This window comes from Oncorhynchus keta, chromosome 10 (assembly GCF_023373465.1).
Source record: "Oncorhynchus keta strain PuntledgeMale-10-30-2019 chromosome 10, Oket_V2, whole genome shotgun sequence".
NCBI lineage: Eukaryota > Metazoa > Chordata > Actinopteri > Salmoniformes > Salmonidae > Oncorhynchus > Oncorhynchus keta.
The window spans coordinates 21,064,749-21,091,243 of record NC_068430.1 but is presented as its reverse complement, the minus strand read 5'-3'; the positions used below and the strand labels follow the sequence as shown (position 1 = coordinate 21,091,243).

At 43.3% G+C, this 26,495-nt stretch overlaps 1 protein-coding gene across 6 annotated transcripts in view; it reads right to left on the bottom strand.

Annotated features, from left to right (window-relative positions):
- Nucleotides 1-483: 483 nt before the first annotated feature.
- Nucleotides 484-26,495, bottom strand: part of LOC118388350 (semaphorin-3F-like) — a 104,638-nt gene continuing 78,626 nt past the window's right edge. For 4 of the 6 annotated variants that reach the window (XM_052526659.1, XM_052526660.1, XM_052526661.1 and 1 more), the window contains 10 exons: nt 21,080-21,194; nt 15,047-15,116; nt 14,753-14,897; nt 14,331-14,553; nt 13,118-13,206; nt 12,475-12,516; nt 11,713-11,869; nt 6,434-6,517; nt 5,608-5,741; nt 484-3,116 (listed from right to left, as the gene is read on the bottom strand). In XM_052526659.1, the coding sequence (XP_052382619.1) occupies nt 2,649-3,116; nt 5,608-5,741; nt 6,434-6,517; nt 11,713-11,869; nt 12,475-12,516; nt 13,118-13,206; nt 14,331-14,553; nt 14,753-14,897; nt 15,047-15,116; nt 21,080-21,194 (1,527 nt within the window). In that variant the 3' untranslated portion in view covers nt 484-2,648. Of the gene's footprint in view, nt 3,117-5,607; nt 5,742-6,433; nt 6,518-11,711; nt 11,870-12,474; nt 12,517-13,117; nt 13,207-14,330; nt 14,554-14,752; nt 14,898-15,046; nt 15,117-21,079; nt 21,195-26,495 lie in introns of all 6 variants that reach the window. The other 2 variants (XM_035777319.2, XM_035777321.1) reach the window with 1 other exon arrangement.

The window sequence follows — 26,495 nt, the reverse complement described above, 5'->3', positions numbered from 1 at the left end:
TCAGGCTACTGCGTAAATACTGCAATACGGGTTTGATTGAATAGAGCAGTAAGTGTGCTGATCCGAGAGAGGCACACAGCGAGCTGATAGTGGGAACAGCCTCAGTATTCATCTTACACTGTTCATCTCCTCATCTCCCTCCTCATCTATTGAGTCCCACCCATGTGGCTCAGTTGACAGAGCATGGCACTTGCAACACTAGGGTTGTGGGTTCAATTGATGTGGGGGACCAGTATAAAATTTGGATAAGACCCTCTGCTAAATTATTACAATGTAAATGTATTTCCTCTGAGGGTTCTTGTCTTAGATAATAATAATAGAGCATCACTGTCAGTCAAGCTGCCAGTGATGCCCTTGTCTGCCACAAATGGCTAGTAGCTCATCATACTCTCTCTGAGGAAGCTTGGAACATTTAATCCCAAAAGGTCTGAGTGATATTTAAAATATAATATGGACACATCAGAATAAAAGTAGACCATTCCATTCTTTATAAATATAGAGCTTTAATTTATTAGTCAGCAACAACAATGGAAAGGGAAGAGAAAGTAATTTACACAAGTCATTACAATAACGTCAGCTCTGTCTGTGCATTTAATCTTTTTTTCAGAAAGTCTTAACCGAGCAAAACAAAACAAAAACACTCCAAAAGTAAAAATCATTTTTTTGTTTGTTGCTGTAACACCCTGTTTTCAACTAGAGGAGAGTAACAGGGGCTGTCTGGTTTTATTCTGGGAAAATGAATAGTATTCTATAGTGAAGAGTGGAAGGGCGAGCATGTCAATATCTGTAGGTACATTACACATAGTAGTTCTCATCCATTCAGTTTTTCTATGTGGCACTGAGGCTGTCCCTCAGACCTTGGCTGAAGTTGACCATACTGTACACTGGAAGAACAGAAAAACTACAACATAGTTTTTTGTTTGTTTTATAATTACAGTACAAATACATACTCATGCACACAATGAAAAGCCAGCTTCCCAAATATTTTGGTTAGTAAGTGTCACAACATTGTTCAAATGCTCTGTTCTGTAAGGGCATGTTTATTTTTGTACATGTAAAGCCAAACTCACCAATAAATGAAAATAGATGGCTCCTAGTCAGAACAAAATGGCTGCTTAGTAAAAGGGATCTGGGCATCGCACCATCTCAAGCTGAATTGTGCTTTTGTTTTTGTCAACCAAAATAAAATGTACAGTATTTGGCCAAAGTGTGCTAGGTTTGGCCCTGGCCAATGTTTTGAATATCTAATACATTCCATGAGATTCAAGTCAATCTTTTAAAGATAAGAGAATAATGCCCTTTGTTCCAAAACCTTGACCCTTCCTTTACTGTCCCTCACACTCAATCCCATTGGATGTTTAGATAAACCAAAGAAAGCCTTAGAATGTTTATTTGATAAGTATCTATGGTGTTTGTTTCTTTTTTACTTGACCATTTTAACAACTTAGTTTCCCACAATTGAGCGGCTCAAAGGTAAGATTTGAATCCTTTTTTTCATCCTTTTGTTAAAATATCTATCTGATTGACCTGGCCATTCAATAACAATCATAGTGTCAACCTTCGCACTCACACAAATATGAATTGCCTTGGAAACATTTGATATATTGATACCTACCCTGATCCTGGCCATGTAGAGCTGTTTTCATGCATACTGTAGGATACATAGCAACACAGCATTTAGAACAACTGGTTTGCCTGAGACAAAGGCATATACTGTACAGTGAGGAATAACAAATGAAGCCAGAAATAAAAACCATCAACCTATTTAGGGAGCCAATAAAATAGCATGGGTATTCAATATACTCATTTAGACACCAGGTTCACAGAGATAGCTATCCAATGAGTGGAGGAATTCGTGCATCCTCTGCGATTGAACTTGCCCCCGAATCCCCCCTTTACTGCAACATTTGTAAACATTGGACAATAAATTGCGCCTTCCTGTATTATACTTATGCTAAAATGTTTATTCTATTCTACTGAGATATTTACTTTATGTTCGTATTCTTATCTTTAATATGTTCTTAATGTTGTTGCACTGTAAAGAAGGAACCTGCAAGTAAGCATTTGGTTGGATGGTGTATACCATGTGTATCCCGTACATAAGACAAATAAAACTTGAAACTTAAAGTGAGGAGTCTTTGTCCTTATTCAATATGGTGAGGTTACTCTATGTTCAAACAATCCCTGGCAAGCCCTTAATTTGACTATTGCATTTCTGTCAAAGCAAACAACAAGCAAGATAGATATATCTCCATCTACCCCAACCCTCAGTTAATTTCTCTGTATACAGTGACACCTTTCAGTTCACAATGAACAGCCTTTACATGTCAGTTTACACATTCCAAACAGAGGTGTCAATGTCAAAAGATGGAAAGATGAAGAATTTTGTAATGACAGTAACAACAATAATACAATTAATAACAATAATAACAATAACATTTGCCCAAAAGGTATCTATACACAAAGAGCATTTTTATATAAGTACAAAGAAATCCACAGAATGATTCTATATACAACTTACAATAAATACTGTGTATCATATACTGTATTGTTCAAAGGGATGTGGGGTGTGTTTGTATGCCTCTTGTTTTTTACCACTTCTGTGTATTTTATTTGTGTTTTTTGATTCCTTTCACCTAGTCACTCTCTTAAGTTGAGTCTTTCCCAGTTTCCAAAGAGTGCCATTGAGGTTTGGGAGAGGTAAGGGACCCCTCATGTCTCACCTCCTCTCCCTCGCTGTGATGTCGGCGGTTGCGTGGTTTCTTCTGCTCCTTGAGTTCTTTCGTGTCTTTGCCCTTGATGGCTCCCATCATTGAGTCTCCCAGCTGCCAGTAGTCCTCACAGTACTGGTTGATGAGGCCCATCTCTGGCTGGCTCAGGATGGTCAGCAGGTCCTTGTACTGACCCGCGCTGGGCGGAGACGGCCCCAGCCCCCCACCCTCCACCGGGAGGTTGTTGACGGCTCGGCTGGACAGGACCACTAGCTGCAGCTTGACCAGCGTGTGTTTGAAGTTCTTCTCTGTGGCCGTGCACTGGTACACCCCGGAGTCTGAGGGCTGGAGAGAACGCAGCAGCAGACCCTGCTCTGTCTTCAGTACCCGCCCGTCAGAGCGCATCTGAGAGAGTGAGAGAGAGAATCTGAAGTCAAATGTATACTGTTTTCTTCTCTCCCCAACCAAGGAGGGCCTACAGCAGCATCTTCTGCACAGATTCTGTCAGACCTGGGCACTGACAGTAAATCTCAGAAAGACAAAAAATAATAGTGTTCCAAAAAGAGTTACACTTGCCAGGACCACAAATACAAATTCCATCTAGACACCGTTGCCCTAGAGCACACAAAAAAATGATACATACCTCGGCCTAAACATCAGCGCCACAGGTAACTTCCACAAAGAAGGGCCTTCTATGCCATCAAAAGGAACATAAAATTCCACATACCAATTAGGATCTGGCAAAAAATACTTGAATCAATTATGGAACCCATTGCCCTTTATGGTTGTGAGGTCTGGGGTCCGCTTACCAACCAAGAATTCAGAAAATGGGACAAACACCAAATTGAGACTGCATGCAGAATTCTTCAAAAATATTCTCAGTGTACAACGTAAAACACCAAATAATGCATGCAAAACGGAAATAGGCTGATACCCGCTAATAATCAAAATCCAGAAAAGAGATGTTAAATTCTATAACCACCTTAAAGGAAGCGTTTCCCAAACCTTCCATAACAAAGCCATCACCTACAGAGAAATTAACCTGGAGAAGAGACCCCTAAGAAAGGTGGTCCTGGGGCTCTATTCACAAACACAAACAGACCCCAGAGACCCAGGACAGCAACACAATTAGACCAAACCAAATCATGAGAAAACAAAAATATAATTACTTGACACATTGGAAAGTATTTACAAAAAAACTGAGCAAACTAGAATGCTATTTGGCCCTAAACAGAGAGTGCACAGCGGCAGAATACCTGACCATTAGTGACTGACCCAAAATTAAGGAAATCTTTGACTATGTACAGACAGTGAGCAGAGCCTTGCCATTGAGAAAGGCTGCCGAAGGCAGACCTGGCTCTCAAGAGAAGACAGGCTATGTGCACACTGCCCACAAAATGAGGTGGAAACTAAGCTGCACTTCCTAACCTGCCAAAAGTATGACCATATTAGGGACACATATTTCCATGATTACACAGACCAACAAAGAATTCAAAAACAAATCCAACTCCCATATCTTGTGGGTGAAATACCACAGTGTGCAATCACAGCAGCAATATATGTGACCTGTTGCCACAAGAAAAGGGCAACCAGTGAAGAACAAACACCATTGTAAATATATTTTATATTTATGTATTTTTATTTGTACTTTAACTATTTGCACATCATTACAACACTGTATGTCTTTATTCTTTTGGAAGTGTAATGTTTACCGTACATTTTTTATTGTTTATTTCACTTTTGTTTATCATCTATTTCACTTGCTTTAGCAATGTAAACATGTTTCCCATGCCAATAAAGCTCTTAAATTGAATTGAAATTGAGTGAAAGAGAGGAAGCGATAGAGACAGAGAGCGATCGAGAGAGAGAGAACGAGAGAACGAGAGAGCGAGAGAGATAAAAAGTGTGTGAGAGTGGGAGAGAGTTATGACTTATGAGAGTTATGAAGAAATAAGGCATGATGTAAAGCCAGGGTAGAAACATCAGAGGAGAGGCCAAGCAGACAGCTAATTTCCTGCTATTGTTGGCAGAACAGCATCATCACCAACCACCAACTATACCACTATATCAGTGTTATGACTACCTATACATTCTTCGACTAACACAATCCACATTGACCTGCAGTTCAATAAGTGCTCTAGTGATTTTATCCATTGTCTCTTGATGTTTACCCTGATACATATTCAAGAGTGTTATTAGCCGCTGACAGCTATTCTACCCAGAATCAGATGTGCTGAGCAACAGCCCTGCCAACTGAGCCAAGCCAATGGGGATAGGCAGAATCCAACAGAAAAGCAAATAAAACAGAGGTTACACCATAAAACTTTAACAAAAGCGTCAGGGTGAGAAACCATGAGCTGGTCTTATGCTGTTTTATGTATGGGGCCCATCCTTTGGGTAATGGGAAAGTTTGGGCTTTACCACGCCAGGTTGAAGACCAACCACCTGGTTGTCATGTCTGGATGGATGTTGTCTCTTTATCACAGTAATACATCAATAGACTGACAACAGTAATACATAAATAGACTGACAACAGTAATACATCAATAGACTGACAACAGTAATACATCAATAGACTGACAACAGTAATACATCAATAGACTGACAACAGTAATACATCAATAGACTGACAACAGTAATACATCAATAGATTTCAGCTATCAGATGAAACATACAGCAGCCTGACAAAGACTCTTCACCATCATTATGTAACAGAGAGGAACATCACGCCCTTCTAGAGAGATTTACTGGTTCAAGTTACCTTAGTTCATGGTATCCCTTAATATGTCTGAGTATAAAGTTAAATTGTGCAGAAAGTATACCTGTAGATCTCAACAGTGTTTTGGGAAGAATACTAGTTTGAGTGATATTGTGAGCGTCATAGATGGCTGCTTACCTCTTTACGGCGGTCACTGTTGTCCCTTTGCAGGTGCCACTTGATGGCAGCGTGAGGTGAACGGGCCTGGCACTCCAGGAAGGTGCTGCTGCCCTCCACCCCATACTGCACCATCTCCAGGGTGTTCTTATTAGCTGAGATAGAAAGACACCATGGCAACCATAGATTCAGTATCAAGTCCCACAAAGACCAAAAATCCAAAAGAGCAATGTTTTATTTATATCTATTTGAAGAAAATGCTGGCATGTGGGGCCTCCCGAGATGCGCAGCAGTCTAAGGCACTGCATCACAGTGCTTGAGGCATTCTACAGACCGAGGTTCGATCCCAGGCTGTGTCACAAATGGCCGTGACCGGGAGTCCCATAGGGCGGTGCACAATTGGCCAAGCATCATCCAGGATAGAGGAAGGTATGGCCAGGGGGGGGCTTTACTTTGCTCATAGCGCTCTAGGGACACCTTGTGGCTGGCCCGGGCGCCTGCAGGCTGACTCAGGTGGTCAGTTGAATGGTGTTTCCTCCGACACATTGGTGTAGCTGGCTTCCGGGTTAAGTGGGGAGGTGTTAAGAAGTGAGGTTTGGCAGGCCATGTTTCGAGGATGCATGACTTGACCTTCACCTCTACCGAGCCCATTGGGGAGTTACAGAGTTGAGACAAGATCGTAAATGGATCACAATTGGATATCACAAAATTGGGGAGAATTTTATACAAATGCTGGCACGTGATGGCATAAATTAAGTTAGTCCTCTCAAAATGAATGAGATGAATTCACTGCCACTGAAAATCTCTAACCCATCCACCCACTAGAACTGGCAAATACTGGTCTTACCATTGGAGTTGAAGCCCCTGCACTGCCGGATGGGATTCCCGTACTTGACGTCCTGCCTTCGGCTGCGTCTAAAGGGGTCAGACCAGTATTCCCGAATAAGAGAAGAGAATAAATTAACAAGCAAATGCAAAGCCATTCAACAATCCACCGAGCCAGTCAAAAATCCATACAGCCATAAAACTTTGAATATATTCATTCAACAACCTATAGAGCCATCCAATAACATATAGAGTTAGTCAACAACCTATAGAGCCATCCAATAACATATAGAGTTAGTCAACAACCTATAGAGCCATCCAATAACATATAGAGTTATTCAACAATCTATAGAGCCATTCAACAACATATAGAATGAGTCAACAACCAAAAAGCCATTCAACAACCTATAGAATCAATTAACAACCTATAAAGCCGTTCAAAAACCTATAGAGCCTTTCAACAACCTAAAGAGCCAGTCAACGACCTACTGTAAAGAGTCACTCAACAATTTATACAGCCAGTCAACAATCCATGGAGCCATTCAACAATCTACACAGCTAGTCAACAATTTATAGAGCCAGCTAACAAAGTATAGAGCCAGTCAACAATATATAGAGCCAGTCAAAAATCTATAGAGCCAGTCAATAAAGTATAAAGCCAGTCAACAATCTATGGAGCCAATCAACAATCTATAGAGAGCCAGTCAACATTGTATAGAGCCAGTAAACAATCTATAGAGCCAGTCAACAAGATATCCAGCCAGTCATCAATGTATAGAGCCAATCAAAAATGTATAGAGCCAGTCAAAAATGTATAGATCCAGTCAAAAATGTATAGATCCAGTCAACAATGTATAGAGCCAGTAAACAATCTATGGAGCCAGTCAACAATCTATGGAGCCAGTCAACAATCTATAGAGCCAGTCAACAATCTATGGAGCCAGTCAACAATCTATAGAGCCAGTCAACAATCTATGGAGCCAGTCAACAATCTATGGAGCCAGTCAACAATGTATAGAGCCAGTCAACAATCCATGGAGCCAGTCAAAAATCTATAGAGCCAGTCAACAATCTATAGAGCCAGTCAACAATCAATAGAGCCAGTCAACAATCAATAGAGCCAGTCAACAATCTATAGAGCAAGTCAAGAATCTATAAAGCCAGTCAACATTGTATAGAGCCATTCAAAAATCTGTAGAGCCAGTCAACAATATATCCAGCCAGTCAACAATGTACAGATCCAGTCAACAATCTATAGAGCCAGTCAACAATGTATAGAGCCAGTCAAAACTCTATGGAGCCAGTCAACAGTGTATAGAGCAAGTCAAAAATATATGGAGCCAGTCAACAATATATAGAGCCAGTCAACAATGTATAGAGCCAGTCAACAATCTACAGAGCCAGTCAAAAATGTATAGAGCCAGTGAACAATGTAGAGCCAGTCAACAATCTATGGAGCTAGTCAACAATCTATAGAGCCAGTCAATGAAGTATAAAGCCAGTCAACAATGTATAGAGCCAGTCAAAAATCTATTGAGCCAGTCAAAAATCTATGGAGCCAGCCAACAATGTATAGAGGAAGTCAACAATCTATAGAGCCAGTCAACAATGTATAGAGCCACTCAACAATCTATAGAGGAAGTCAACAATCTATAGAGCCAGCCAAAAATGTATTGAACCAGTCAACAATCTGTAGAGCCAGTCAACAACATATCCAGCCAGGAAACAATATTTTGAGCCAGTAAACAAACTACAGAGAGGGTCAACAATTTATAGAGCCCGTCAACAATCTATAGAGCCCGTCAACAATGTATAGAGCCAGCCAAAAATGTATTGAACCAGTCAACAATGTATAGAGCCAGTCAACAATCTATAGAGCCAGTCAACAACCTATAGAGCCAGTAAACAATGTAGAGAGCCATTCAACAGTCTGTAGAGCCAGTCAACAACATATCCAGCCAGGAACAATATATAGAGCCAGTCAACAATCAATGGATCCAGTCAACAATCTACAGAGCCAGTCAACAATCTATAGAGCCAGTCAACAATCTATAGAACCAGTCAACAATCTACAGAGCCAGTAAACAACGTTTAGAGCCAGTCAACAATCTATAGAGCCAGTAAACAATATATAGAGCCAGTCAACAATCTATAGAACCAGTCAACAATCTACAGAGCCAGTAAACAACGTTTAGAGCCAGTCAACAATCTATAGAGCCAGTAAACAATATATAGAGCCAGTCAACAATCAAAGAATCCAGTCAACAATCTACAGAGCCAGTAAACAACGTATAGAGCCAGTCAACAATCTATAGAGCCAGTAAACAATATATAGAGCCAGTCAACAATCAAAGGATCCAGTCAAAAATCTACAGAGCCAGTAAACAACGTATAGAGCCAGTCAACAATCTACAGAGCCAGTAAACAATATATAGAGCCAGTCAACAATCAAAGGATACAGTCAACAATCTACAGAGCCAGTAAACAACGTATAGAGCCAGTCAACAATCTATAGAGCAAGTCAACAATCTATAGAGCCAGTCAACAATGTATAGAGCCAGTCAACAATGTATAGAGGAAGTCAACAATCTATAGAGCCAGTCAACAATCTAAACAGCTAGTCAACAATGTATAGAGCCAGTCAACAATGTATAGAGCCAGTCAGAAATGTATAGAGCCAGTCAGAAATGTATAGAGCCAGTCAACAATGTATAGAGCCAGTCAACAATGTATAGAGCCAGTCAGAAATCTATAGAGCCAGTCAACAATGTATAGAGCCAGTCAACAATCTATAGTGCCAGTCAACAATATATAGAGCCAGCCAACAACGTACAGAGCCAGTCATACATCTATAGAACCAGTCATAAATCTATAGAACCAGTCAACAATCTAAACAGCTAGTCAACAATGTATAAATCCAGTCAACAATATATAAAGCCAGTAAAAAAATCTATGGAGCCAGTCAACAATCTATAGAGCCAGTCAACAATCTAAACAGCTAGTCAACAATGTATAAATCCAGTCAACAATATATAAAGCCAGTAAAAAAATCTATGGAGCCAGTCAACAATCTATAGAGCCAGTCAACAATCTACAGAGCCAGTCAACAATGTATTGAGCCAGTCAACAATTTATAGAGCCAGTCAACAATGTATAGAGCCAGTCAACAATCTATAGAGCTGGTCAACAATGTATAGAGCCATTCAACAATCTGTAGAGCCAGTCAACAATCTATAGAGCCAGTCAACAATCTATAGAGCTGGTCAACAATGTATAGAGCCATTCAACAATCTGTAGAGCCAGTCAACAACATATCCAGCCAGGAAACAATATTTCGAGCCAGTAAACAATCAATGGATCCAGTCAACAAACTACAGAGAGGGTCAACAATCTATAGAGCCAGCCAAAAATGTATTGAACCAGTCAACAATGTATAGAGCCAGTCAACAATCTATAGAGCCAGTCAACAATCTATAGAGCCAGTAAACAATGTATAGAGCCAGTCAACAATCAAAGGATCCAATCAACAATCTACAGAGCCAGTAAACAACGTATAGAGCCAGTCAACAATCTATAGATCCAGTCAACAATCTATAGATCCAGTCAACAATCTGTAGAGCCAGTCAACAATCTATAGAGCCAGTCAACAATCTACAGAGCCAGTCAACAATGTATTGAGCCAGTCAACAATTTATAGAGCCAGTCAACAATGTATAGAGCCAGTCAACAATCTATAGTGCCAGTCAACAATATATAGAGCCAGCCAACAACGTACAGAGCCAGTCATACATCTATAGAACCAGTCATAAATCTATAGAACCAGTCAACAATCTAAACAGCTAGTCAACAATGTATAAATCCAGTCAACAATATATAAAGCCAGTAAAAAAATCTATGGAGCCAGTCAACAATCTATAGAGCCAGTCAACAATCTACAGAGCCAGTCAACAATGTATTGAGCCAGTCAACAATTTATAGAGCCAGTCAACAATGTATAGAGCCAGTCAACAATCTATAGAGCTGGTCAACAATGTATAGAGCCATTCAACAATCTGTAGAGCCAGTCAACAATCTATAGAGCCAGTCAACAATCTATAGAGCTGGTCAACAATGTATAGAGCCATTCAACAATCTGTAGAGCCAGTCAACAACATATCCAGCCAGGAAACAATATTTCGAGCCAGTAAACAATCAATGGATCCAGTCAACAAACTACAGAGAGGGTCAACAATCTATAGAGCCAGCCAAAAATGTATTGAACCAGTCAACAATGTATAGAGCCAGTCAACAATCTATAGAGCCAGTCAACAATCTATAGAGCCAGTAAACAATGTATAGAGCCAGTCAACAATCAAAGGATCCAATCAACAATCTACAGAGCCAGTAAACAACGTATAGAGCCAGTCAACAATCTATAGATCCAGTCAACAATCTATAGATCCAGTCAACAATGTAAAGAGCCAGTCAACAATCTATTGATCCAGTCAACAATTTATAAGCTCGTCTACAATGTATAGAGCCAGTCAACAATCAATAGAGCCAGTCAACAATGTATAGAGCCAGTCAACAATTTATAAGCTCGTCTACAATGTATAGAGCCAGTCAACAATCAATAGAGCCAGTCAACAATGTATAGAGCCAGCAAACAATGTATAAAGCCTGTCAACAATGTATAGAGTCAGTCAACAATGTATAGAGCCAGTCAACAATGTATAGAGCCAGTCAACAATACAGTGTTGACTGTATAGAGGCAGTCAACAATCTATAGCAACAGTAAACAATGTATAGAGCCATTCAACAATATATCCAGCCAGGAAACAATATATAGAGCCAGTCAACAATCAAGGGATCCAGTCAACAATCTACAGAGAGGGTCAACAATCTACAGATCCAGTCAACAATCTATACAGCCAGTCAGTAATGTATAGAGCCAGTCAACAATGTATAGAGCCAGTCAACAATGTATAGAGCCAGTCAACAACCTATGGAGCCAGTCAACAATCTATAAAGCCAGTCATCAATCTATAGAGCCAGTCAATAATGTATAGAGCCAGTCAACAATATATAGAGCCAGTCAACAATCTATAGAGCCAGTCAATAATGTATAGAGCCAGTCAATAATGCATAGAGCCAGTCAACAACCTGTAGTGCCAGTCAACAACCTATAGAGCCAGTCAATAATGTATAAAGCCAGTCAACAGTGTATAGAGCCAGTCAACAATGTACAGAGCCAGTCAACACTGTATAGAGCCAGTCAACAATCCATAGAGCCATTCTGAGCAGCTCATGCTGATGCTCACCTCTTTTGCGAGGCGGAGTAGCGGGAGCAGGACCTTCCGTCCCAGGCGCAGTAGGGGTCCCGGGCCAGGCAGCAGTCAGCACATGCCTCCCCGTACACGTCACAGCGGTGGAGGGCCAGGTGGGTAACACCAAGCTCAGAAGACACGTAGAGCTGTTGCTGTGAGAGGAGGAAGCCATGGAGGATGTTAGATCACAGCTGGATAAAGTATGGGAATATCCAGCTAATTTCACAGACACAGAGTATCAGTGAACAGAGGATGCAGAATGGCTTCTATGATGGCTCTCCATTTTTTTAGTGCAGAGGTTTACAGGGGATAAGAATCCATCAAAGCCATAACAATGTAATGTGATAATATAATTTGCTTATTGGAAGATTTGTGAGCACATTGGGAGAGCTCACCCTTTCTGTATAACAAAGATTTCCATTGTTCGGAGACAATCTTCAGTTTTTAAGATCAGCTGTTGTAAAATTGCAACCCTTTCTAAGAATGATGTCATGTCATGTATCCATGGCCAACTATTTTAATCACAGTGAAAGACAAAACTAAAGTTGAATGCATTTTCCATATTTCTCCTTTCATTGTCTAAACCAGACTGCAGGCCTTCTATGAATTATGAAGGGACACATTAGTTCCACAGCTGTTTACATGCAGTTCATGGCATTCCAAAATAATGTCCCTTCATTTAATTCAGCTCCTTGGCTCTTTATCCCAGGAAAGATATGTAGGTCTATTGGGTAAGGTTTTATACAGATATGCTTACCCTTTTGGACGAGATCTTCATTGTTATAATCGGAGTAGGAACCTGAAATGGGAAGACAATGCATTGCTCAGTCTTATAAAGTCGTTGAAAATATACATGGTTATAAGCAGAGAGAGAGAGAGGGAGAGAGAAAGAGAGAGAGAGAAAGAGAGAGAGAGAGAGAGAAAGAGAGAGAAAGAGAGAGAGAGAGAGAGAGAGAGAGAGAGAGAGAGAGAGAGAGAGAGAGAGAGAGAGAGAGAGAGGGAGAGAGAGAGAGAGGGGGAGAGAGAGACAGAGAGAGTCATAGAGAAAGAGCGAAAGAAAGAGAAAGACAGAGAGACAGAGAGAGACAGAGAGTGACAGGGAGTGACAAGAGAGAGACATAGAGAGAGACGGAGAGAGACAGAGAGCGACAGGGAGAGACAAAGAGGGAGACATGAGAAAGAAAGAGAAAGACAGAGACAGAGACATAAAGAGAGACATAGAGCGACAGGGAGAGACAGAGCCAGAGAGACAGAGAGAGGCATAGAGAAAGACAGAGAGACATAGCCAGACAGAGAAAGCCAAAGAGAAACAGAGAAAGATAGATATAGAAAGAGAGAGACAGAGAGAGAAAATGAGAGAGAGAGAGGATAGAAAAATAAGAAAGACAGTTAGTGCTCACCTTGAACACCTCTACCTCCTCCAGGACCAGTTCTTCAGTCTGCAGGTCATCTCTGGGCAACACAATCACCTTCTGAACCGTTCCCCTGTCTGTGGCCCAAGGAAACACCTGAGACTTGAAACTACTACATACCTGTTGTAACCTAACCTTGTCCCCAGACTATTGCCCACAAATGGCTGGTACATCAATGATTCCATTTTGGTCATAGAATTATATGGGAGTGACCTTACTCAGTATTTGTCATCAATTAATTTTAGCAAACCACACGACTACGAGGCGTGACTCAGTGCTTGTGTTGCACTAGCGTGATTGGTTGGTAGATTAAGCCGATTAAGCCAATGCCTATGCACTGGGAGTTTATCCCAGTCTTTCTGTATTGGCTAAAAAAGGCCAAGTTTGACACATTGATCCATCAGACTCTTTGCGCATTGGGCGGAAGTGTCTGGGAAGGAGATGAGTTGTAACCCGACACTACCCTGCCTTGCTGCCAGTTAATCAAACTGCCCTCGCTACATTCCTCTGCTAATGTAAAGGTTAATCCTCACTCATCATTCCATCAGGCCTTAGCACTACACTACAGTACTCTTCACCACTTTCAGACAGATCTCTCTGTGTTCACCTTTTGTCCTACATATTACACTGACTCTGGGCATAGTGGAGCACGGTGTGCTCGTATAAAAATCCATTAGTCTCCCAGAACAAAAAACACACACAAAAGGGATACTGTGCTGCATGTATGGGCTTCATGCACTAGGGGAGTGATGTCACGTCAGCTTTTTAAAAGTTCAAAGAAAGGAGACAAACAGAAAAATCTCTACCGCTGCAATGTACCGGTGGTGAGATTTGTGTGATGGATTTCCTTACTGTAACCCCCCTCCTCCTTTCCCTCTCCTCTCACCCCCCCACCTGCCCTGCCCTGCCCTGCAGGTAGAGAACCCAAAAGCTATTACTTAAAGTGAATGATGTGAAGAATGACCCTGTTTATTGGTGAAACATCCATTTTGACAAAAAGGCATTCAAAAGCTTTGCTCCTGGGGTTAAATGTTAGGGAGAAAGACAGCAGGTCCATCTGGCGGGACTGCCTTGGGATTATTTACACGTTTCTCCTTTGTTTTACTAACAGAAGGAAATCTGTTTGGCATCCTTGGACATTGTACAAAGAGTGATGTAGGCCTGCTATATTTCACATGAATATAGACTAGTGAGGACTCACCAGTTCCCAGGAACAGCACTTCATAGTTCCCGTCTACCGCGGCCACCTGGTCCACAGTGATGGTGGTGAACTCGTACTCCACGTTGGTCCGGACCACCAGGGGGCGCTTGTGTATTGGGTACACAGCGTTGTACATATTGGGGTGGTTCCGCATGAAGTTGATCACCTCGTCTGGGTAGTCTTTGGTGGACTTCATGTTGGGGGTGAACGTACCACCGGGGCACTGTTGTTGAAAAGGAAACTAGCATTAAAACATTTGCCTCTCACCACAGAAACATCAACAACCACTTAAATTTTGGGTATGAAGGCTGATAATTTGTGTCCTGCTTGAAAGACAAATGGTTTCTGTTTGATGTCTAAGTGTCGTTTATGCCACCTTGGTTTGGTATTAACACTCAGGGTCATGGGAGGGTGAGGCTCACCGTCCCAGGCCGAGGGTAGGGGATCTTCCCAGTGTAGGCCACCCACTGGTAGTTGGGCCCCTCCTTGTGGGCAAAGGGTCCATTGAAGACCTGGCGGACGTCAGCCATGGAATAGACACAAACTGCTGAGCCCTTAAACACGGAGCTGTATGGAGAGGGGTGAGATAGACAGCTCAGTGGGTTAAGAACTGAAATAAACCAAAAAGGGACATAATATGACAATGAAAGTATATTTCAATAATTATTCTTAATATGTTCTAATAAAAGTGTCTGAACAGAAGTTTTCCCACTCACCCTGAGACAGAGAAGACTCCGTAGATAACAGGAGTCTTGGTATCCTGCGTCGGCTGTATGTAAACATCTCCTAAAAGACAGATACACAGAGACAATCAAGTCAGTGCAAAGAGGACAGACTAAAGAAATGTCCTGTTCCACAGCACACTCCTCATCACCGCTAATATTTACAGAGCTCCAGTCACTCCATCAAAAGTTACTCTGTGAAACATCCTTTGCCTTTCACAAAACCTGAACTCCCATCAGAACAGGCAGAACAGCTCTGCTCTTAGGGATCCAAAGGTGTCAAACAGGATGCACAAATGTACACGTCTCTCCTCTCCTCTTTCAAACTGCAGGGCAGAGGCAAGTCAAGCTTTGTGTTGCTGAAAGTGGTTGTGTGACCGGATAACAGTCATGCAGTGGCTTGATGGAATTGGAGATAAACTAGAGACGTTGTGTGACCGGACCACAGTCATGCAGTGGCTTGATGGAATTGGAGATAAACTAGCAGTGAGGATGGGGTCAAAGCCAAGATGAAAGGAGAAGATGTGGCTAGCCTCCTCCTCCAGGGTTGTACTACTGAATTCCAGTATCCTGCTGTCGGAAACAGGAGGTGTAAGCCCATGGCACATCTCTATAGAGCAACAGGAAATGAACTGAGAGACATCTCCACAGGAAGGACTAGCAGGCCAAGGTGAAGGATTCATTACTGTATTATACACAATGTAATAAAACACACAAAGAAAAGACCAAGAGCTTCAGAGACAACACCTTTGGAAAGTAACCATTCTATCCATGAGCGTATTCTAAGCGCTAGAGGAAGACGGAATCATACCTCACAAGCCTCTGGGGGTCCCAGCAAGAACTCTACCTAAGATTTGGGCAGTTTGTCTCTCCCCGCTGGCCTGCTCTGTGACTGGCCCACATTCTCCGCTCAGGAGGCCCATCTACCTCACAGAGCAGAGTAAGTGGCCAGCCTGCCAGTGTGTAGTAGGGGAATGTCCATTGGCCAGAGGATAAAGACACTGCATGTCTACACATACCACGCTGTCAAGAACCTGTGAGAACGCTTGAATTGAAAGCAGTATATGGCATTTAATGGACAATGATCTGACGTATAATACAGTCTACAAGTCTTATAGTCACAAATGATTCCTTTTGCGTAGACTGGACACATTTTTATTCACTAGTATTTGCAATGGGACATACTAAAAACTATAGTTGTCCGGTTGACATAGTTCTAACTGTATATACACAACAGAATGACAGTAGAGGTGAGCAGGCCTGGTGAGTCCAGTTGAATTATAGTAGAGGTGAGCAGGCCTGGTGAGTCCAGTTGTATGACAGTAGAGGTGATCAGGCCTGGTGAGTACAGTTGTATGACAGTAGAGGTGAGCAGGCCTGGTGAGTCCAGTTGAATTATAGTAGAGGTGAGCAGGCCTGGTGAGTCCAGTTGTATGACAGTAGAGGTGATCAGGCCTGGTGAGTCCAGTTGTATGACAGTAGAGGTGAGCAGGCCTGGTGAGTCCAGTTGTATGACAGTAGAGGTGAGCAGGCCTGGTGAGTCCAGTTGAATTATAGTAGAGGTGATCAGGCCTGGTGAGTCCAGTTGTATGACAGTAGAGGTGAGCAGGCCTGGTGAGTCCAGTTGAATGACAGTAGAGGTGAGCAGGCCTGGTGAGTCCAGTTGAATTATAGTAGAGGTGAGCAGGCCTGGTGAGTCCAGTTGTATGACAGTAGAGGTGATCAGGCCTGGTGAGTCCAGTTGTATGACAGTAGAGGTGAGCAGGCCTGGTGAGTCCAGTTGAATTATAGTAGAGGTGAGCAGGCCTGGTGAGTCCAGTTGTATGACAGTAGAGGTGAGCAGGCCTGGTGAGTCAAGTTGTATGACAGTAGAGGTGAGCAGGCCTGGTGAGTCCAGTTGAATTATAGTAGAGGTGAGCAGGCCTGGTGAGTCCAGTTGTATGACAGTAGAGGTGAGCAGGCCTGGTGAGTCCAGTTGTATGACAGTAGAGGTGAGCAGGCCTGGTGAGTCCAGTTGTATGACAGTAGAGGTGAGCAGGCCTGGTGAGTCCAGTTGAATGACAGTAGAGGTGAGCAGGCCTGGTGAGTCCAGTTGAATGACAGTAGAGGTGAGCAGGCCTGGTGAGTCCAGTTGTATGACAGTAGAGGTGAGCAGGCCTGGTGAGTCCAGTTGAATGACAGTAGAGGTGAGCAGGCCTGGTGAGTCCAGTTGAATGACAGTAGAGGTGAGCAGGCCTGGTGAGTCCAGTTGTATGTGTACGCTCTGAGTGTCACTCAAGGCTCTCTCAGGGGAGAGTCAGAGGTTATGATTTCATTCCCATAGCAAAGGATAAGGAGAGGGACTGAAACAGAGCATATGGTCGTAATTCCTCCTTAACCACCTTTTATCTCTAGACACACACATGCATACACATACGTATGCACCGACACACACACACAAGCACACGCACACACATACACCCTCCTCCAGAGCCCACAGCTGCTCAAGGCAGAACAGCGGAACGGTCATGGGTTACTACAGACACAGGGAGAAGGGCTGTCAGGGTTGTCATACAACAGATGAGCCCCACCAAGACACACAGCTGTTCCAGTACAGAAAGGGATGAATCAGATAAACTACACGGCAGTCACAAACAGACAGACAACAGGAGCTATCATTAGCTCAATACATGTACAGCAGTTGGTTGCCCCCCAAAATATTATTATTATAAAGGGGAAAAGCTACTTGATTGGAAATAGAAATATTCTGACAAGGCAGAGAAGAGTTGGCGACAGGAAGGCTTGTTAAAGGGATTCTCCGGTACATTTGTATACTTTTGAAAGTAGTCCCTGAAAATTGCGTACAACGTCACTACATTGCCAAAAGTTTGTGGGCACCTTCTCATCGAACATCTCATTGCAAAATCATGGGCATTGATATGGAGTTGGTCCCCCCTATGCTGATATAACAGCCTCCAATCTTCTGGGAAGGCTTTCCACTAGTTGTTGGAACATTGCTACAGGGACTTGCTTCCATTCAGCAACAAGAGCATTAGTGAGGTCGTGGACTGATGTTGGGCGATTAGGCCTGGCTCGCTGTGGGTGTTCCAATTCATCCCAAAGGTGTTTTCGATGGGGTTAAGGTCAGGGCTCCGTTGCAGGGCGATCTCGACATACCATTTCTGTATGGACCTTACTTTGTTCACAAGGGCATTGTCATGCTCAAACAGGAAAGGGCCTTCCCCAAACTGTTGCCACAAACTTGTAAGCACAGACTCGTCTAGAATGTCATTGTATGCTGTAGCATTAAGATTTCAATTCACTGGAACTAAGGGGCCTAACCCGAACAATGAAAAACAGCCCCAGACCATTATTTGTCTTCCACCAAACTTTACAGTTGGAACTATGCATTCGGGCAGGTAGCATTCTCCTGGCATGCGCCAAACCCAGATTCGTGATTCATCACTCCAGAGAACGCGTTTCCACTGCTCCAGAGTCCAATGGCGGGCGCGCTTTACACCCCTTTAGCCAACGCTTGGCATTGCACATGGTGATCTTAGGCTTGTATGCAGCTGTTGGGCCATAGACACCCATTTCATGAAGCTCCCGACAAATAGTTATTGTGCTGACGTTGCTTCCAAATGCAGTTTGGAACTCGGTAGTGAGAGTTGTAACCGAGGACAGATGATTTTTACGCACACGTTGCTTCAGCACACGTTCTGTGAGCTTGTGTGGCCTACCACTTCGCGGCTGAGCCGTTGTTGCCTAGAACTTTCCACTTCACAATAACAGCACTTACAGTGGAACTTGGCAGCTCTAGCAGGGCAGAAATTTGACAAAAACTGACTTGTTGGAAAGGTGACATCCCATGATGGTGCCACGTTGAAAGTCACTGAGCTCTTCAGCTAATGTTTGTCTATGGAGATTCCATGGCTGTGTGCTCGATTTGATATACTTGTTAGCAACGGGTGTGGCTGCAATAGCCAAATACATTAATTTGAAGGGTGTCTACATAGTGTAAGTGCAGATATGTGCACCATGTCATTGCTCTCTTTTCGGTCTGGTGTTGTTGCATGATGTACCTATTGCTAGCTGTCACTCATATGGCGAGAGGCTAAAGCTCATTGGCTGAACTCGAATTGCTAGGGGGCTAACCAACGTGGGGGAAAGTGTAGGGAAAATGGCACAGCACAGGTTCTAGAAAAACAGTTGCTTTCAAACTCGGGATTCCGTGGCTAATTGAGGTAAGACGGTAATTCTGCTCATAGGTTATTTATGTATGAACTACACATTGACACATCAAGCCCAAATCAGGAGGTTTAAAAAATACTTAGTAGTTAAAAAATCCTTAGTAGTAGCCACATTTCTGGAGCATGTCTTTAATAAGAGCTATGAATGGAAACTGCCCTTTCCACTTTTCTAAAGCAATAAAAACTCAGTCTACACATTGTTTTGATTCCTCAGAAAGAATGTATTTCTGCTGGAGCTTTGACTGATATCGCTCTCTTCCACTCCCCCCTTCTCTTTCTCGTTCAGTCTTTCTTTTTCTTTACCACTCTTGTTCATCTCTCATAAAGTCTTCTCTCTGAAGTCCATGAGCCATATTGTTGATCAAGCTCAAGCTCATGCAATGCACCTCTTAATTTATATCAACCCATACAATCTAAACCTTTATAGCATCTCTTTATTGTATATCTACAACCTATTTTCTTTGGCCTCTTAATTTTGACATAGAATACAACCACATGTGCCTGGATAAGGCCTCTATATTGTGTGTTTCAATTTACTGTGTATAATGTGGATGCAAGTTCTCAAGTAGAGCCAAGTATTTTTCTCTTTCCAACTGTAAAAACACTCTGGGTCTTTGGCGTCCCTCGCTAACCTCAGTCACACATAATACTGCTCCCAAACAACAAGGCCTAAAGCTGGGCTGGAAGGCTCATCAACATTTTCAATAATGACCCTAATGTCCTCTTTACTTTACTACAACACTAATAGAGAGAGGGGAAATGTAAGTTCATCTGTTCTCTTTATCCAGGTACTTTTGCAACCAGTCCCGGCTTGCTGCAAAGTTCTTCTTACATCAAGGTATGCTAAACCCAAAAACTTTGGTGGCATGTATGTTTTAGAGATACTCAGAGTACATATTATCTAGATGGCACATAGATCTTGTTGTCTTGTATTACTGGAGTAATTTTACCAGTACGGAGTACGGTGCTTGCGGTTTGGATATCCTTTCATTTACTTGGGTGAAATGGTCACCATTAACAAAAAAAGCCTTACCATTGCGCCATAGTGTTCAGGTAAGTCCAAAACTAATGCACACACGAGCAGAATTACTCAACCATAACATAAAAGCAGAGGTCAAATAGAAAGTCACACAAGCTTTTTATTGCTGAGGTTAGGGCTTGAGTAACTGTAGACTCCGTCACAGAACCATCAGAAGCCTCATCATTCCAACGCTCTATTTGGAAGCAGTGAGACAGAGAGAGAGAAAGACATGGTAATGGACCTGACATTCCTGCCTGGCTACCTGATCTGTCTGCCACGAGGCAGCAAGCCCCTCATATCCAGTAAATTACAGGAGGGAAGAGCACCTCTTAATGCACAGCCAGGAAAAATAAGCCTTTTGTTTGAGACATCTTGAAGGAAAATAATAAGTACACTGGAGTGTGTGCAATTCCCATTACAGCATGCAGTATGGGCCACAGGAGTATTGAGTGTAATGGAAGAGGCTGCCATATGGGACAAGGACTGGGCTATGTGCAGTGCAGTCAGGCTCTGGGCAGGTGGTGGTATGCAGAGATAAAACTGGTCTGACATCAGGCTGGATGGATAGTGCAAGCAGGATTATAAAGGACAGGCAACACCAACTAGTTCCTCTAGCTGGTCTGGAGTCAGTTCCATCATAATTTGTGGACTCTATTTGACACAGTATTAATACCAATGGGAAACCTCAAGACATGCCACAGGCTGTCTGGTTCCTCGCTCCTCACGTTAATGTGGATAACGGGTGACACCATATCAAGGGAAGGGAGGAGAACTCACGAAGCTCGTCGAAGTGTGTCTCGATCCCGTCGGCCCCCGGCACTGAACAGATGAGCCGAGCCTTCAGGAAAGTGCTCCACTTGTTGACCAGACAGCAGTGTCCACCGTCATCATTCTGCATGCATAAGAAGAGGGAGAGGGAAAGGGAGAGAGAGAGGGAGAAGCGGAGGGAGAGCGAGAGGGGGAGAGAGAGGAAGAAGTGGAGGGGGAGGGATAAGCGGAGGGAGAGAGAGGGAGAAGCAGAAGGAGAGAATGAGGGAGAAGCAGAGGGAGAGGGAGAATAGGAGAGAGAGGTAGAAGTGGAAGGAAGGAGAGAGAGAGAGAGGGAAGTGGAGGGAGAGAGAGAGGGGGAGAGAGAGGAAGAAGTGGAGGGGGAGGGATAAGCGGAGGGAGAGTGAGGGAGAAGCAGAGGGAGAGGGAGAAGCAGAAGGAGAGAATGAGTGAGAAGCAGAGGGAGAGGGAGAATAGGAGAGAGAGGTAGAAGTGGAAGGAGGGAGAGAGAGAGGGAGAAGTGGAGGGAGAGAGAGAGAGAGAGGGAGAAGGGTATAGAGTGGGAGAAGCGGACAGACAGAGAGAGGGGGAGAGAGAGGGACAAAACATGGTCTTCGTCACACACACACTCACATCCTCCCACCAAAAATAAACACAGGTGGAGTCACCCACACACACACTGTACATATTTTAAAAAGCAGCCCGGTTTGGAGAGCGAGCTGGCGAATCGTTGACAATTGGTTAGTTGTGAGGAGATGAGATGGTAAACACTGTCTCCTTTTATTTAGAGCCTAATTCTAACCCAGTGAGGGAGAGACAAACCCAGTAGATGTGATTTAGAGTCTTCCTCCTCCTTAACCAACACATTCTCCTCAAAGCACATTCCACTTTTATGGGGAAACTACACTGCCAGGTCATACATTAATAAATATTGCTCTAACAAATTGTTTTCACCACATATATCACTGTAATGCCCACATGATGGTTGTAGGCCTGTACATACTGCACACGACAGTCTACACATATTTATATGTAATAAGTCCCTAACTGGGATTTGAAATTGTTTTCATACATTTTGTGTTACATTACTTCAGCAAATACGCTGTACATTTGTTCATATATTTGGGTACTAGGAGTGTGTAGAGACAATAAACCAAACAGCATTAAGAGCATCCAGATATGTATAGAAGTGAAAAAGAGAGAACAGCAAAACTGGGGACCAGTGAATGATAGAACAGCAAAACTGGGGACCAGTGAATGATAGAACAGCATAACTGGGGACCAGTGAATGATAGAACAGCATAACTGGGGACCAGTGAATGATAGAACAGCATAACTTGGGACCAGTGAATGATAGAACAGCATAACTGGGGACCAGTGAATGATAGAACAGCAAAACTGGGGACCAGCGAATGATAGAACAGCATAACTGGGGACCAGCGAATGATAGAACAGCATAACTGGGGACCAGCGAATGATAGAACAGCATAACTGGGGACCAGCGAATGATAGAACAGCATAACTGGGGACCAGTGAATGATAGAACAGCATAACTAGGGACCAGCGAATGATAGAACAGCATAACTGGGGACCAGCGAATGATAGAACAGCATAACTGGGGACCAGTGAATGATAGAACAGCATAACTGGGGACCAGTGAATGATAGAACAGCATAACTGGGGACCAGTGAATGATAGAACAGCATAACTGGGGACCAGTGAATGATAGAACAGCATAACTGGGGACCAGTGAATGATAGAACAGCATAACTGGGGACCAGTGAATGATAGAACAGCATAACTGGGGACCAGTGAATGATAGAACAGCATAACTGGGGACCAGTGAATGATAGAACAGCATAACTGGGGACCAGTGAATGAACAGCATGGGGACCAGTGAATGATAGAACAGCATAACTGGGGACCAGTGAATGATAGAACAGCATAACTGGGGACCAGTGAATGATAGAACAGCATAACTGGGGACCAGTGAATGATAGAACAGCATAACTGGGGACCAGTGAATGATAGAACAGCATAACTGGGGACCAGTGAATGATAGAACAGCATAACTGGGGACCAGTGAATGATAGAACAGCATAACCGGGGACCAGTGAATGATAGAACAGCATAACTGGGGACCAGTGAATGATAGAACAGCATAACTGGGGACCAGTGAATGATAGAACGTATCACTGGGGACCAGTGAATGATAGAACAGCATAACTGGGGACCAGTGAATGATAGAACAGTATCACTGGGGACCAGTGAATGATAGAACAGTATCACTGGGGACCGGTGAATGATAGAACGTATCACTGAGGACCAGTGAATGATAGAACGTATCACTGGGGACCAGTGAATGATAGAACGTATCACTGGGGACCAGTGAATGATAGAACAGCATAACTGGGGACCAGTGAATGATAGAACAGTATCACTGGGGACCAGTGAATGATAGAACAGTATCACTGAGGACCAGTGAATGATAAAACAGTATCACTGGGGACCAGTGAATGATAGAACGTATCACTGGGGACCAGTGAATGATAGAACAGCATAACTGGGGACCAGTGAATGATAGAACAGTATCACTGGGGACCAGTGAATGATAGAACAGTATCACTGGGGACCGGTGAATGATAGAACGTATCACTGGGGACCAGTGAATGATAGAACGTATCACTGGGGACCAGTGAATGATAGAACGTATCACTGGGGACCAGTGAATGATAGAACAGTATCACTGGGGACCAGTGAATGATAGAACAGTATCACTGGGGACCAGTGAATGATAGAACGTATCACTGAGGACCAGTGAATGATAGAACGTATCACTGAGGACCAGTGAATGATAGAACGCATAACTGGGGACCAGTGAATGATAGAACGTATCACTGAGGACCAGTGAATGATAGAACGCATAACTGGGGACCAGTGAATGATAGAACAGTATCACTGGGGACCAGTGAATGATAGAACAGTATCACTGGGGACCGGTGAATGATAGAACGTATCACTGAGGACCAGTGAATGATAGAACGTATCACTGGGGACCAGTGAATGATAGAACGTATCACTGGGGACCAGTGAATGATAGAACAGCATAACTGGGGACCAGTGAATGATAGAACAGTATCACTGGGGACCAGTGAATGATAGAACAGTATCACTGAGGACCAGTGAATGATAAAACAGTATCACTGGGGACCAGTGAATGATAGAACGTATCACTGGGGACCAGTGAATGATAGAACAGCATAACTGGGGACCAGTGAATGATAGAACAGTATCACTGGGGACCAGTGAATGATAGAACAGTATCACTGGGGACCAGTGAATGATAGAACAGTATCACTGGGGACCAGTGAATGATAGAACGTATCACTGGGGACCAGTGAATGATAGAACGTATCACTGGGGACCAGTGAATGATAGAACGTATCACTGGGGACCAGTGAATGATAGAACAGTATCACTGGGGACCAGTGAATGATAGAACAGTATCACTGGGGACCAGTGAATGATAGAACGTATCACTGAGGACCAGTGAATGATAAAACAGTATCACTGAGGACCAGTGAATGATAGAACGTATCACTGAGGACCAGTGAATGATAGAACGTATCACTGGGGACCAGTGAATGATAGAACGTATCACTGGGGACCAGTGAATGATAGAACGTATCACTGGGGACCAGTGAATCATAGAACGTATCACTGGGGACCAGCGAATGATAGAACGTATCACTGGGGACCAGCGAATGATAGAACGTATCACTGAGGACCAGTGAATGATAGAACGTATCACTGAGGACCAGTGAATGATAGAACAGTATCACTGGGGACCAGTGAATGATAGAACAGCATAACTGGGGACCAGCGAATGATAGAACGTATCACTGGGGACCAGTGAATGATAGAACAGCATAACTGGGGACCAGTGAATGATAGAACGTATCACTGAGGACCAGTGAATGATAGAACAGCATAACTGGGGACCAGTGAATGATAGAGCAGTATCACTGGGGACCAGTGAATGATAGAACAGTATCACTGGGGACCAGTGAATGATAGAACGTATCACTGGGGACCAGTGAATGATAGAACGTATCACTGGGGACCAGTGAATGATAGAACAGCATAACTGGGGACCAGTGAATGATAGAACAGTATCACTGGGGACCAGTGAATGATAGAACAGTATCACTGGGGACCGGTGAATGATAGAACGTATCACTGAGGACCAGTGAATGATAGAACGTATCACTGGGGACCAGTGAATGATAGAACGTATCACTGGGGACCAGTGAATGATAGAACGTATCACTGGGGACCGGTGAATGATAGAACGTATCACTGAGGACCAGTGAATGATAGAACGTATCACTGGGGACCAGTGAATGATAGAACGTATCACTGGGGACCAGTGAATGATAGAACGTATCACTGGGGACCAGTGAATGATAGAACAGTATCACTGGGGACCTGTGAATGATAGAACAGTATCACTGGGGACCAGTGAATGATAGAACGTATCACTGAGGACCAGTGAATGATAAAACAGTATCACTGAGGACCAGTGAATGATAGAACGTATCACTGGGGACCAGTGATAGAACCAGTGATAGAACGTATCACTGGGGACCAGTGACTGATAGAATGTATCACTGGGGACCAGTGAATGATAGAACGTATCACTGAGGACCAGTGAATGCTAGAACGTATCACTGGGGACCAGTGAATGATAGAACGTATCACTGAGGACCAGTGAATGATAGAACAGCATAACTGGGGACCAGTGAATGATAGAACGTATCACTGGGGACCAGTGAATGATAGAACGTATCACTGGGGACCAGTGAATGATAGAACAGTATCACTGGGGACCAGTGAATGATAGAACAGTATCACTGGGGACCAGTGAATGATAGAACGTATCACTGAGGACCAGTGAATGATAAAACAGTATCACTGAGGACCAGTGAATGATAGAACGTATCACTGAGGACCAGTGAATGATAGAACGTATCACTGGGGACCAGTGAATGATAGAACGTATCACTGGGGACCAGTGAATGATAGAACGTATCACTGGGGACCAGTGAATGATAGAACGTATCACTGAGGACCAGTGAATGCTAGAACGTATCACTGGGGACCAGTGAATGATAGAACGTATCACTGAGGACCAGTGAATGATAGAACAGCATAACTGGGGACCAGTGAATGATAGAACAGTATCACTGGGTACCAGTGAATGATAGAACGTATCACTGGGGACCAGTGAATGATAGAACAGCATAACTGGGGACCAGTGAATGATAGAACAGTATCACTGGGGACCAGTGAATGATAGAACAGTATCACTGAGGACCAGTGAATGATAAAACAGTATCACTGGGGACCAGTGAATGATAGAACG